The sequence below is a fragment of the Egretta garzetta genome, unplaced genomic scaffold (assembly GCF_000687185.1).
Source record: "Egretta garzetta isolate BGI_Z169 unplaced genomic scaffold, ASM68718v1 scaffold151, whole genome shotgun sequence".
Lineage (NCBI taxonomy): Eukaryota > Metazoa > Chordata > Aves > Pelecaniformes > Ardeidae > Egretta > Egretta garzetta.
In genome coordinates, this window is record NW_009258615.1 from 5179423 (window position 1) to 5191660 (window position 12238).

Consider the following 12238-nt stretch of genomic DNA (forward strand, 5'->3'; position numbering starts at 1 on the left):
TGTTCCAAAGCAGATAACCAGGTAATCCTACGGGAGCAATTCCTCAGCGGTCCAAAATAAACACGCTTGCACCCCGGCGAGTAGTTTGAAGTCTCTGAAGCAAGAGCAGTAAGACAGGGAACGCAGCAGCAGAGCCCCCAGCCTGAGCCGGCCGGGGCTCCGGGCTCCCGCGCTCCAGAGGCCAGCAGAGCGAGCCGGGGGGCTCCTGGTGGGTTTTCACAGAACCAGCCACAGGGGAAGCAGAATTCATACTTGACTTCAGCAAACTCCTGTGTATTTTGCAATTTCCAACTTTCTCCCCGCTCTTTACTGCAGCCAAAACCAAATGGTTTTAACTGTTCTGAGAGGGAGGCAGCTCATGGACAGAGCAGCCTCGTTCCTGCACCTCCTTCACGGCCTCCTCCTTTCTCAGCACAACCTTCTTTCACTGTTTTTCCACCAGAAAAACTTGGGGTTTTTTTCACCTTTCAACACTTATGAAAAAACAGGGCTGTTCTCAGAACCAAGTTACTCGGCCTGCCCCTGCTGTATCCCCAGGATAACCGCAGTGAAGGAGGTTCCTGATAGTTTCCCTGTAGGGCCTAGCAAATGTCTCTCAAGAAGCCACGCTGTCCCTTTCATTACTCCTTTGGAGAGGGCCAGTCACTTCTTAGGTAACTCGCTCCCTTCCCACTGCTACACAGCGCTGAATTACACCTTTTAAAAAAAAAAAAAAAAAGTGAAATTTGCAGTAGCTCTAAGGTGTCTGCAGTGATTTAAGTGAGTCCGTATGTTACTGCCCCAAACCCTTGAATACTCCCCTTGTTAGAACGCTGTAGCGGTGCGGGAGAGCGGTGATTGTGCCATGCCTACGCAAAGACACGGAGCTTCCCGGCTCCAGCCCTAGGGCCCTGCTCCGCGACCCCATCCCCGGGGAACGCCAGCACGCGCAGCGCACGCAGCCCGGCGTGGGAAACGCTCTAGTCCTGGGCCGCAGCACTGCGAGCGCTTTGCCCGACGCTTCTTCAGCAAGAGAAGCCTTTTCCAGGGAATGGCGATGACACATGCAAATGTCATGCAAGTATCAGAGCTGCCGGCTTCCCAAGATGCTTCAGGACCTCCTGGAAGCGCCAGCCCGCATCCCAGTGGGATCCCCGGGGCCAAGCGGCTTCCCACAGCTCCCGCTCCCCCTGCCAGGAGGGGAGAGGGCACCGGGCCTGCTCCGTCCCCGGTGACAGCTGGGACACCCGACAGCCTTCCAATTAAGCCGGTGACACCGGTGCCCCCCAGTGCCTTTCGGTGGCTTGCACAGGTGTCGCTGGCTTAATTGGAAGGTGGCAGAGCTGCGCAGCTGTGGAGGACATTCCCGCGGCACTTGCATTCCTGGTAGCACGGACAGAGGAGAGTGAAAGACCCCAGGCTGGCTGTCAAGGCCCAAGCTGAGCGTGTGGGTACAGCAATTAAAAAAAGGGGAAAAAAAATAAGAGAAAGCAAGCCAGGCAGCAGCCTCTCCCGTGTCAAGTCCCGCTCACGGCCGCAGCCACCTGCTCCCCCATTCGCAAGCCCCAAGGCTGCCGGGGTTCGCGCCAGCTGGCTCCGGGGGCCTCCGGGGATTTCACGCCGAGAGCTGGCTGCATCCGCGGACCTCGCCGTGCCGAGGGCCAAGCTGCACAGAAGGTGGCTCTGCACCGCTCAGCTGAAGGCCGCGCCCGAATACAGGAGAAATTCTTACCTGGGGAGCAGCCTTTTTTCACCACTGCACAAGGGCGCTCCCCCGCCCCCAAAAGGGCGAGGAGCAAGCTGCCACGGAGCCCAGGTTATCCTAGAGCAGGGGCTTGGACAACAAGCGTTTGTACGGTCAGCACATGAGTCTGAAACCAAGCTGTTGAAATGCCTAGTCCCCATGTTTTAAATAAAAACTCATAACTGCAGTCAGAAAACTTAATTTGGGATCAATATTTTGTGAACAGTCAATCTCCCTCCTTCCTACTGAAAATTTCCTAGGGCAGGCAAGTTGGGACCCATCCCGCAACGCCTGCAGCAGGGGAGATCCCCAAGGCCCTCATGCGCTTACCAAACTTGGGGCAGACTCACAAGTCCCACTGCGCATTATAAATCCACTCAAATTTTCAACTTCAGGCACGTTTTCTTTTGTGATCCTGTTTTCATTGCTAACAACAAGTCTTCAGAACTTCTCCACTCGCCCTCATATAAACGGCATTTTAGAAAAAAGGTTGGAATTAGAAGAGAATTCTCTTCCAAGTAATTTTGCAGCCAAACCGCTATGACTTAAATAGGTTCCCCCCAACATCAGTGCTTGGGACTGGCCTTACAGCTGAGGGTAGCTGCCCGCTCCCCAACATAACCTGTTCCCGGCTCAGCCTTACAGCACCACAGCACACAGCCCCCACTCCAGGGGAACCCATTTCAACAGGAGCTGCTCCAGCTCCTCTTTGCCAGAAGAGCCAAATCTCAGTGTGCTCCAGGGAGAGGAAAAACTGAAATCTGACCAAACATGTTAAATCATAGTCATGGAATGGTTTGGGTTGGAAGGGACCTTTCAAGACCATCCAGTTCCAACCCCCCTGCCGTGGGCAAGGACACCTTCCGCTAGGCCAGGTTGCTCCAAGCCCCATCCACCCTGGCCTTGAACACTTCCAGGCATGGGGCATCCACAGCTTCTCAGGGCAACGCACTGCAGTGCCTCAGCACCCTTACCATAAAAAAAATTTCTTCCTGAAGTCCAACCTAAATCTACCCTCTTCCAGTTTAAAACTGTTGCCCCTTGTCCTGTCACTACAGGCCTCGGTAAAAAGTCTCTCTCCATCTTTCTTGTAAGCCCCCTTTATGTACTGAAAGGCCGCAATCAGATCTCCCCGGAGCCTTCTCTTCTCAACAACCCCAGCTCTCCCAGCCTGTCCCTCGCAGGAGAGGCACTCCAAGCGCCCCGATCAAGTCTTGGTATAAATTCCATGTGGGATTAGCTTTCCCAAACTGAAAATGCCATCTAGGCGTATTTCACTAAAAAGCACGACAACATTACAATGGTGCAACGTAACCTGACCTACATCAGGAGTATGTGTGTCGATCTTAAGCTGCACCTGAACACCGCCCAGCAGGGTAATTTCTGACCAGCCGCGGAGACGTCCCTTCACAGGACGCGTTACCACAGTTCTGTCCAAGAAACACCCAGGGGTATGCTTGAAGCACACATGCATCTCACTGTTAAAACCATTTCCTACACAGTTCAAACAAGTTTGCAAGGGATCAACACTGTACGTATCGCATCCATGTCACCAGAACTGCGCTGGCTTAAGCACCCACACTTTTAGTATTAAAATATTAAACCACTGCCATGTTGATAGAACAGCAGTTTAGTGGGAGACTAAATGGCTTCTCAAGTTTTGATCAAAACAATAGAAATACTGACATACTGTGGCAAAAAATTAGTATAAATAGACTTTATTGAAGTCAGTACCTTTGTACTGAGGCTGAAGATTGTGTCTACATAAGCACAAGTTGTAACATTTCACAACTTCTAAAAGGAATGTCAACAATTACAACGATCATGCATACCATGGTCGATAATCACATTTTTAGAAGCATTTTCAACCATTTCTAAAGAAATGCTTATAACATTGTTATATATAGAACTACTTTCAATAAACTGCAAAACATTGATCAGCTTTTCCAGTATGAGCTACAGTGTCAACACAAAAGGGAGGCATAAATGTTTAATTTATGAAATCAGAATGGAATATTTACTGTAAAGAAAAATTAAAAAGCTTTCAAATAAAGGCCATTATTGAACCAAAGTGAAGAGCACAACTTGAACTCTGAATCCTTTCATCTCTTAAAGCTGTCCTCTGAGTAACTTCAGTTCAAAGCATAAATTCAGTACTGCGAGTATTCCTTGGACTGAAGTTTGGCAATGATGCGATCCAACTGTCTCTTTGCTTCGCACTGTGGAAAATTGCTCATGTCATAATATTGAGGGGCAATTTTCACCAGCCTGTCAAAAAAGGAAAAGTTTGTTACTAATAAACTTCAAGATGCATCCTACAGAAATTCTACAACCGAGGGAAGCAAGGACCATCCATTGCTCTCGGCTCATTCTGCGAATCGAAGGTTAATGAACGTTTAGACACAGGCATGCGCATTTACACCTCGTCGACATCCTGTGCAAGAGCCCAAGTCCACCGCAAGAGAGGCCTCAGCGGAGCCAGCGAGATGCTCCTGCCATCAGCCCCCTAACCCCTACAGACCCCGCTGCTGCTTCCCAAGGTGCCAGGGTAGCCCGCCCAGGCAGGCCTGCTGCCTAACGTCAGAGTCCGCAAGCTACAGAAGTCCACCTGCGGAGCAGCTTGTGCAACGGTAGAGTTCAGCTTTAGTTCTTTTAAGCTTAAAAATGCAACCGAGGCCATAGGATGCTGCTTTGGGCTAGACAGCGCTCCTTCAGACTAAGATTTCTGAGGCAGGATTCAAACACTTCTTTTCCGTTAAAATACTACAGACTATATATATATTCTGTGTCTTCTGGCATACAAATCTTTAAACTCTTTCTGCACAACTACACAATTTCAGCAACAGCTGAAGAGCCTCCCATGCCCCCAGAGCTTACAGCCCGGCAGTTTAAGTACAATCTTAAAGATGGGCGAAACGATGCAGATCTCTGCTTCTCCGCAGAGGGTCCCCAACAGGCTCTCTACTGACCAGCGCACATTATGGCAAGGCAGGTTGTACCAGCATCACCACCTCTTTCCTTCGTGTTTTCAGAAAGCACCAAATCCTGTTCAGATCCTTCCAGAAAAAAAATACAGACACCTACTGCCAAGAGAGGCCCTAGACCTCGAGAGCAGGGGCACCTACCGGTGTCTCTTAACTCAGGTACACAAGTGGGTGCTAGGGCACCTCCCCAGGCAGCTCCTTCCCACCAGGCCTGCTGAAGTAACTGGTTTTAAGGCAAGCACCTCTCTGCACGCTGCATACAGAGCCTGGCATCCCAGTTTTACACACGACTCCCACAAACAGGAACAAGTATCCACAAATAAAACTTTCAGTCATCTACAAGACCTCAAGTCCACGCCATTGCTGTTCCCCAAACCATTTTAACAATATTAGCTGTGGGAAAAGCGAAAGGAATTACCTCAGTTATTGAAGAAAACTAAAAAGAGCAGCTTTAGAGTAGGTCACAGCTGGTTTAAGACTTTTGGCTTACCATTCTGGCTTGATGTCTGTACATGTCCGGATGTAATTCTTTGTGGTGAGGACAAACTCATTATAGAGCACCCATTCTGGTTTGTGATCAAGAACAGTGGAAGGATGCAACTGCACCACCTGGTTATCTTTTACTGTTAAGTAATGCCCTGTTCGTTCCAAATGTGCCACCTAAGTAAAAAGACATTCTTTTGTTACCACAGGCAATTTTTAAACGAAGCGATTTCAAGCTGTTAAGCATTCCATACAAGGCACGCTATCCTCACTTCCAACCCTCACCTAAATCCTGCACGCTGCTTGACCACTTTGACTATTCAGGTTTTTTTATGGACACAGTCGAGACGCCAGATGTTTTTGCTAACTGCCACGGTAAGGGTGTATTGTAACACACAATTCAAGCAACACACAAAACCAGTTACCACCCAAAGAAGAGACTCACGATTAGAACAGAGCAATGCAAACAAAGTACCCGAAGGGAGCATCGTACGGGTTCGTAACATTACGCAAAATCGCCGCAGTAGCTGCTGCGGGACCAGTAAGCTGCAATGTTACCCTTTCAAGTTTTTATTAGTGCAGCGTTTCATAGTAATTTTACTGATGCACGTATTATTCTGCAAATCCTCTCACACAGTGGGCCTGAGTAAATACATCAGTCCAGTAAGAATGGGAAGTTTAGTGTGTCAGCAGTAAGAACAGCCTTGTTACAGCCTGAGCGTCAGAGCTGGAAAATGTAGGTTCAGCAACACGCTTCTGCTGTGACCTTGGTGAAAAATCAATTAACCTCTCTCTGACCAAGCTTCTTGCTCTATGAAAGGGAACAACGCTACCTTGCTGAGAGGCGCTGACACCTAGCTCATTACGATTTGGGAAAGCAGACAGTTATCCCTAGAAGGATATCCTCTGTAAGAACAGTTAATCTCACAGAACAGGTAACTAAAATCAGCCTTAATGATACTGGCAATTCAAGATGACCTCAGTGCTTGTTTCATTACGTACACCTATACACACACAAAAATGCTGTAAGACTGAGCAGGATGGACAACAGCTGCAGGATGCCTGAACGACACGTTTAATCAGATCACCATTACTCTAACACAGACCCTGTACTTCCTTGTGTTCTCAATTCCTACATGTACCTCACCTTTTTCTGGTTTGGTTTTTTTTTTTTTGCCTAGTCAAAGGTAAATTCCATCTATTGGATTAAAATGCCAGGATTTCTACCGTAATAGCTACCTCAAATTTTAAGTCAAGAGTATCTCCTTCGGAACACATTACTTGTTTTGAGTAGAATGTGCTTCTCTTATATTTTATGACATTAATATCCAGAACATGTTTTAGGAGTGGAACAAAGTCTGCAAATCTTTTCAGCCAAGATTTTAGAGATTACACTGCTACTTTACTCCAAGTCTGGGGAGCCAACAGAGGTTCCTTTAAATGGAGATTAACAGTGCACTGTCTGTAACAATTTAGGCTTAATTTCATCCAACTCAATCCAACGCTTGCAAAATTAAATAGCAGTATAGCTGCAAACCAGGCTAGACGAGAAACTCATCTGTCACAGACCTAGCACAATGACAGCACACGCGTTGCTGTGGGATTATGCTTTTTTATTTTTAAAGGAAGTTAGTTTGGGGTTTTTTTTACATCAATTTCATTTTTCAGATAGAAGTAAAGCAGCGTACAAAAATATTTGTGTGGTATCTGTTTCTGTTCTTCCTATAAAAGGACAGAATAGTTTATTTATTTAGGTTTCATTCTAGAAAACAGTGTGCTGTTAAATTTAAATCAATGCAATTTGCCTTGAGCACCTCAGTCTCACTCAGATGTATTAAAATAGTAAAGTCTTATCATCTAACTTTCTCAGATACATACGATTTCTTTTTGCATGTCATTTATAACGACAGCCAAGAGTTGTATTTCTTGTTTACTTTGTATAATTCTGAACTAAGTAAAAAGATTCTGAAATAACTCATTAAGCATACTCAAAGAAAAGGAAATGCTACAGAAAAGTACAGCTAGCTCTTCCTTTTCAGGGAAGGACAAGGACTGGAATAACCCCAGTTAAGAAAAAGATGTTTCCTTAGGACATTGGTATTGGGGATAAGTCACCTTTATGTGGTTACGTACTATTGTGACTTATTTTGGTCCAGAGCTAACACTGAGCTACAGTGTTTATCCTATGTAGATGTTTCTATTACATATTGCTTGCTAGCACGCAGGTTTCAGGTTCACAAAGAAATATGCAGGGTGAGGCTCTGGCTCCACAGCAAGCGAGGACGATCTGTCACAGTTACTACATTTTCCTGCTCCCTCCTAGCCTGAGCTGTTCCAGCGTAGCCGACAGAGCGCCAGTTCTGCTGCTTCTCCAAGGCATAAGCGGCTGGCCAGATCACGGTGCTAAAAGAATTTAGAACGGGCTCAGGCAAGCACCAAGGTTGACGTAAGGGAGCGAACAAGGACACACGGGAGGCAGCACACACACTTGTGCTCCTCTCAACCCCTGGCACGCAACCAGTTCCAGTACCAGCAAAATGCAACATAGTGGTGGTTGGGCCAGATGCCCTCCAGAGGTCCCTTCCAGCCTCAACCATTCTGGGATTCTGCGATATTTTTCAGAGTATAAAAAGCGTGAGCCTGCACAGAAACCCCAGAACCATACAAAGCGTGACTATGCAACAGGTTTGTTTTTCCATGAGTAGAGGTAGTAAGCAAGATACTAGGGAACGCACTTGAAAACCCTGGGACCATCAAGGAATTTGTCATGTGTTAGTACAAACCATTTGTGAATTAGGCTACCTGAACAAAGAGCAGGGCTGTAAATGGAGGGGCCAAAGTCAGCCCAGGCTTCCCTGCAAGAGGTTACTCTGCAGGCTGAGAAAGCCCATCTCCTTTAGAGAGAAACATAATGCTTTTATCAATGTGACAAACCCACATGGAAACAGTGGCCACCATGGCCACGCCACCATAGGAAGAGGTTTTAGTTCAAGTTCTCATAACAGAGGTTTCAAAGATGTCACAATTTTGTTAAGAATGACACACCCACCTCTGAAATTTTAAGTGTGCTAGTGGCTTATTTATTATCTATCACATCATTGAACCTCGAGGGCCCAACCAGGGGTCTTCAGTCAAACATGTCAAACACTATAAATCCAAACGGCAAAAGCAGGAATAGTATCACAAGATCCAACCTTTGCTTAGATTTAAGGCTGCAGACTTTGGCAGGCTAGTCTTGACAGTTAGTTTAGAGAAATGATTGTTTCTTGTCCATCTTTTTGCAAAAAGAATGCTAGGATACACCAAAGGATCAACATCACTTGCTTGGATTTCTGCAGTGTTTCTGAGGCCATTAAAAAGTTTTAAACTGCTGTTCTGCGTTCTCAAAAAGCAAAATGAGTATCATTAACTGCACTTGTGACCACCTGTGTGTCATAGGTCTGTTTTATTACCATGCTATTATTGTAGGAGCCCGATTATGTAAAGACTTCAAAATATACATCATTCTACACACAAAATAGCACCAAAGACTGAGTAGCAGCAAGAATGAGATTCTAATTAGCAGTCCAGTCATCCGACATCTAACTTCCTGTACAGCACAGGTCATTCACTTTCACCCTCTGTAGTGACCCCGGTACATCCTGTGTTTGACTAAGCCACGTCTTCCAAAAAAAGTTCCAAGCTTCATCTGAAGACACCACAGGACAGTGGCGGCTCTACCACATACTACAGCACTTTGTTCCATCTTTAAATTCTGATTTCAATTTTCAGCTATCAATTCTCGTTCTGCCTTCACTACTAGATTGGAAATACAATGATAAAAACCCAAGTTCTTTCAGACAACTGATATATCAGTCTCGAAAAAAAAAATTTGCTAAGAGGAAGATGACCCATCTTTAAGGTACTTTGGCATTTGCTTGCCTTTTCCAATTCCATTTTAACAGTTTCCGTAGCTTACTTCCAGTAGTATAATTTTTTTTTTTTTGCTTAGTCTTTACCACACAGTTAGTTCAGCAACATGTCTATAACACTTTAAAGATTACAAGCTTGGTTTTTCTACGTCTGTTGAGTAAACAGTCATCTATACCTAGTTCTTGAGTTTTGTTGCTAAATTAAGATCGTGTGAAGTTGTACACTTTTCCAATCCCTTTCCCGTAAGACAGGATGTGTCCAGCACTAAGGTACTGAGAAAGCAGGATTTCCCTAACATTTTATTTTGAATGAGCAGTTTCTTATTGATTTTGCAAGCATCACACTTGCTGTTTTATATATACTTTGCATATTCTGATGTGTGATATGAAAATAGTTACTGAAAAACAGCCAGTAAAAGTTTTCCATTATAAAAACTAGAAGAAACCGGAGACAGCACAAAAACGTTACAAGACACTTAACTTCCTGTCAGTATCTATCCTTCAAGAAGTTTTTCTACACGCAGAATTGTTGGCAGTTTTAAACTCTTACCATTCCCTTTTCTTGTCTATGGCAGATTTACTGGAATTCAATTTTGTATTTAAATGTGACGGGGGAAAAAAAAGGATTCATCACCAGCAGAAATTCCCCAGTTATCGGTCACTGACACACAACTGCAGGCAGGCAAACTGACAGTACTTAGTATTTCAATAGCCACTACAGGCCTGCACTGACTGACATCAACTACAGGTCTTGATTAGTACAGAAATTTCTACAGTAAAATTTTATGGTTGTTTTTAGGACAGTAGGCAGTTACCAAAGCATAAAACAATGCAGTCACTGAGAACTATTTCAGAAGAATGGCTGCTACTGTTTTTTCTACTTCATACTGTATTTTTAAACTTTCAACTTCTGCTATGTGTTGCCCACAGAACTTAATACTTCACATGCAGAGACTATCTACTGTATGTGCGCATACTCTGCAAGTGCTCAGACTTGGAATTCCACGCGTATTCCACACTAAGAGGACAAAGACTGATGTATGCATTTCGTTACTCTGGTTTCCTGAACAAGAGCCCCCACATGCCAGAGCCTGAACATCTGCTTAGAGAGGGTACAACATGCATTTTTAAGTACTTCAGCTGCTGGCAAATAACATCGCTTTTGAGTATTTAAAAGTTTTTCTAAGTATTTAATAAGTTTTCTACTGAAGGTTACTCAACGCAACATGGAATCAGAGAAGACTCAGAGTCAAGGTCAAACAGGTATCACACTATCATGGAGGTTGAAGAGTCATAGAAACTCAAAGTACAATAGACTCACACATCAAAGAAGAGAAACTGTTGAAATGGCTTCTACTCCAAGCTTTCAACAGGTCTGCCATAGCTATCTCTTGATTCAGCCCAAAAATTCAATTAACCAATTTGAGTAAGGGGGGGTGGCAAACAACCTATTGACCATGGAAGCCTGAGAAGACTTCGGGAAAGGCTTTCATTTTCATCTATATGAGTCTATTACTCTATTCACAGCAGAAATATGTCAGACCTTTAACTCCTGAGCTTTAGGGACCAAAAAGCTACCTCCACCAACTGCCATGGATGTGGAACTGCACAGGAAAACATCTATTACAGGAAGAGTTTCACTCTGCAGTTCCACATCCATGGCAGGAAAACATCTATTACAGGAAGAGTTTCACTCTGAGTAACGCAAAACAAACGTAAAACCTCCAGGGACGTGGCCTCCTTTTATGTCCAAGCAAATAACGGAAGCCATAGGGTATTCTGCCAAACAGAACTGCAACTGTGGCAATTGGACCTGCCTCAACCTGCTGGGGCCCAACAAAGACATTTACAGAATTAAAGGTGTAGGTAGCAGTGTGTACTAAAGTGTCCCCCACGAAAAGATGAAGAAAACACGTCCCAAAAGCAAGGACTGAACACTGTGACCAGCCTGCTTGTCTGAAAGCTTACAGCAAACCAGTCTTTAGAACCATTTTAATATCTAAAAGCAACCAGCAGCCTTAATATCCCATTTGCATTACAGTGAAATGCAGTCGCTGACACCGATATTCCTGTATTCCAAAAACCTAGAAACATGTTTCTGCTCCAGACTGGCTGCCTGGCTTAGCCCTAGGGAAGGCCCCGTTTCCTTGGGGGGTGTTAAACACACATGGTGGTACCCAAGTCTGTGCCCCAGTCAAGACGTGGTGTGTGCCTGTCAAGGTGCCTGCCATTCTAAGCTGCACAGCACTAACCTGTGCTTCCCTTTTCAACGAGTAAGCTTTTATGCTCAAATACCGCTAGAGCACAGCTCAAGTGAAAAATTAGGAAGTGCCACAGGCACAGGTCAGCATCTTAAGGATAACAATGTTGTGTTCTCCAGATGTGAAATATTAGACTACATCAGAATGCGTGTTTGCTGGAAAAAACATCATCACAACAATCCAGAGTCAATGAGGATGAAGACTCACTCCCATTAAAGGTTCTGTACCTCTGGGTCTGCAAGAGCCTGCAAAGGGACATTTCTAGCCCCAGGGAAGAATGCTGAAGAGAAAAAACACAGCACAAAGGGACTATGCCAAAAAAAAAAAAAAAAAAAAAAAAAGAGCGAAGCCTGCATTCTAGCTTGGAGGCATGCTTAATATGAAATGCAAGGCATCCAGGAGGCAGCAGCAGAGACTGGCTTCCGTACCATCCTGGTTCAACAGGCAAATGAGTTACGAACAGCATACATCTCTTGAGATTACAGACCTGTTCTGTAATCTGGTACTTGTGACTCATGTTATTTAAAAGTGAAATATAAATATGGAAAAGTATGCAAGAGAAAATACTTTCCTTCTATAAGGATTCCATACAATTAATATTTATATACAATTATACTTCCCCTGTTTGTAGCAGATTACAAATAATTTTAAAACTACATATTCTGCAGTTACTTTGAAATGTTTTATGAAGTTACTTCCTCAGCTTTTCAGAAGTTAGTGGTCAATTCGTGACTGGTCATGCCAGAAACAGTATTTTGATACTACTAAGATTGCCTACATCTTCTCTTCCATATGTGATATGACTAAAGAAAGTACTGCTCAAGTAATAACCAAGCAACCTGACAAACACTAAGTGGTGATACAGTTAGCCATAAA

The 12238-nt window shown here is 44.6% G+C and overlaps 1 protein-coding gene across 2 annotated transcripts in view; it reads right to left on the minus strand.

Annotated features, from left to right (window-relative positions):
• Nucleotides 1-3425: 3425 nt before the first annotated feature.
• DHX15 (DEAH-box helicase 15) overlaps nucleotides 3426-12238 on the minus strand; it is a 49152-nt gene continuing 40339 nt past the window's right edge. For both annotated transcript variants that reach the window (XM_009648038.2, XM_035903508.1), the window contains exons 13-14: nucleotides 5198-5367; nucleotides 3426-3991 (exon numbers count right to left, since the gene is read on the minus strand). In XM_009648038.2, coding sequence (XP_009646333.2) covers nucleotides 3874-3991; nucleotides 5198-5367 — 288 coding nt within the window. In that variant the 3' untranslated portion in view covers nucleotides 3426-3873. The remainder of the gene's footprint in view (nucleotides 3992-5197; nucleotides 5368-12238) is intronic.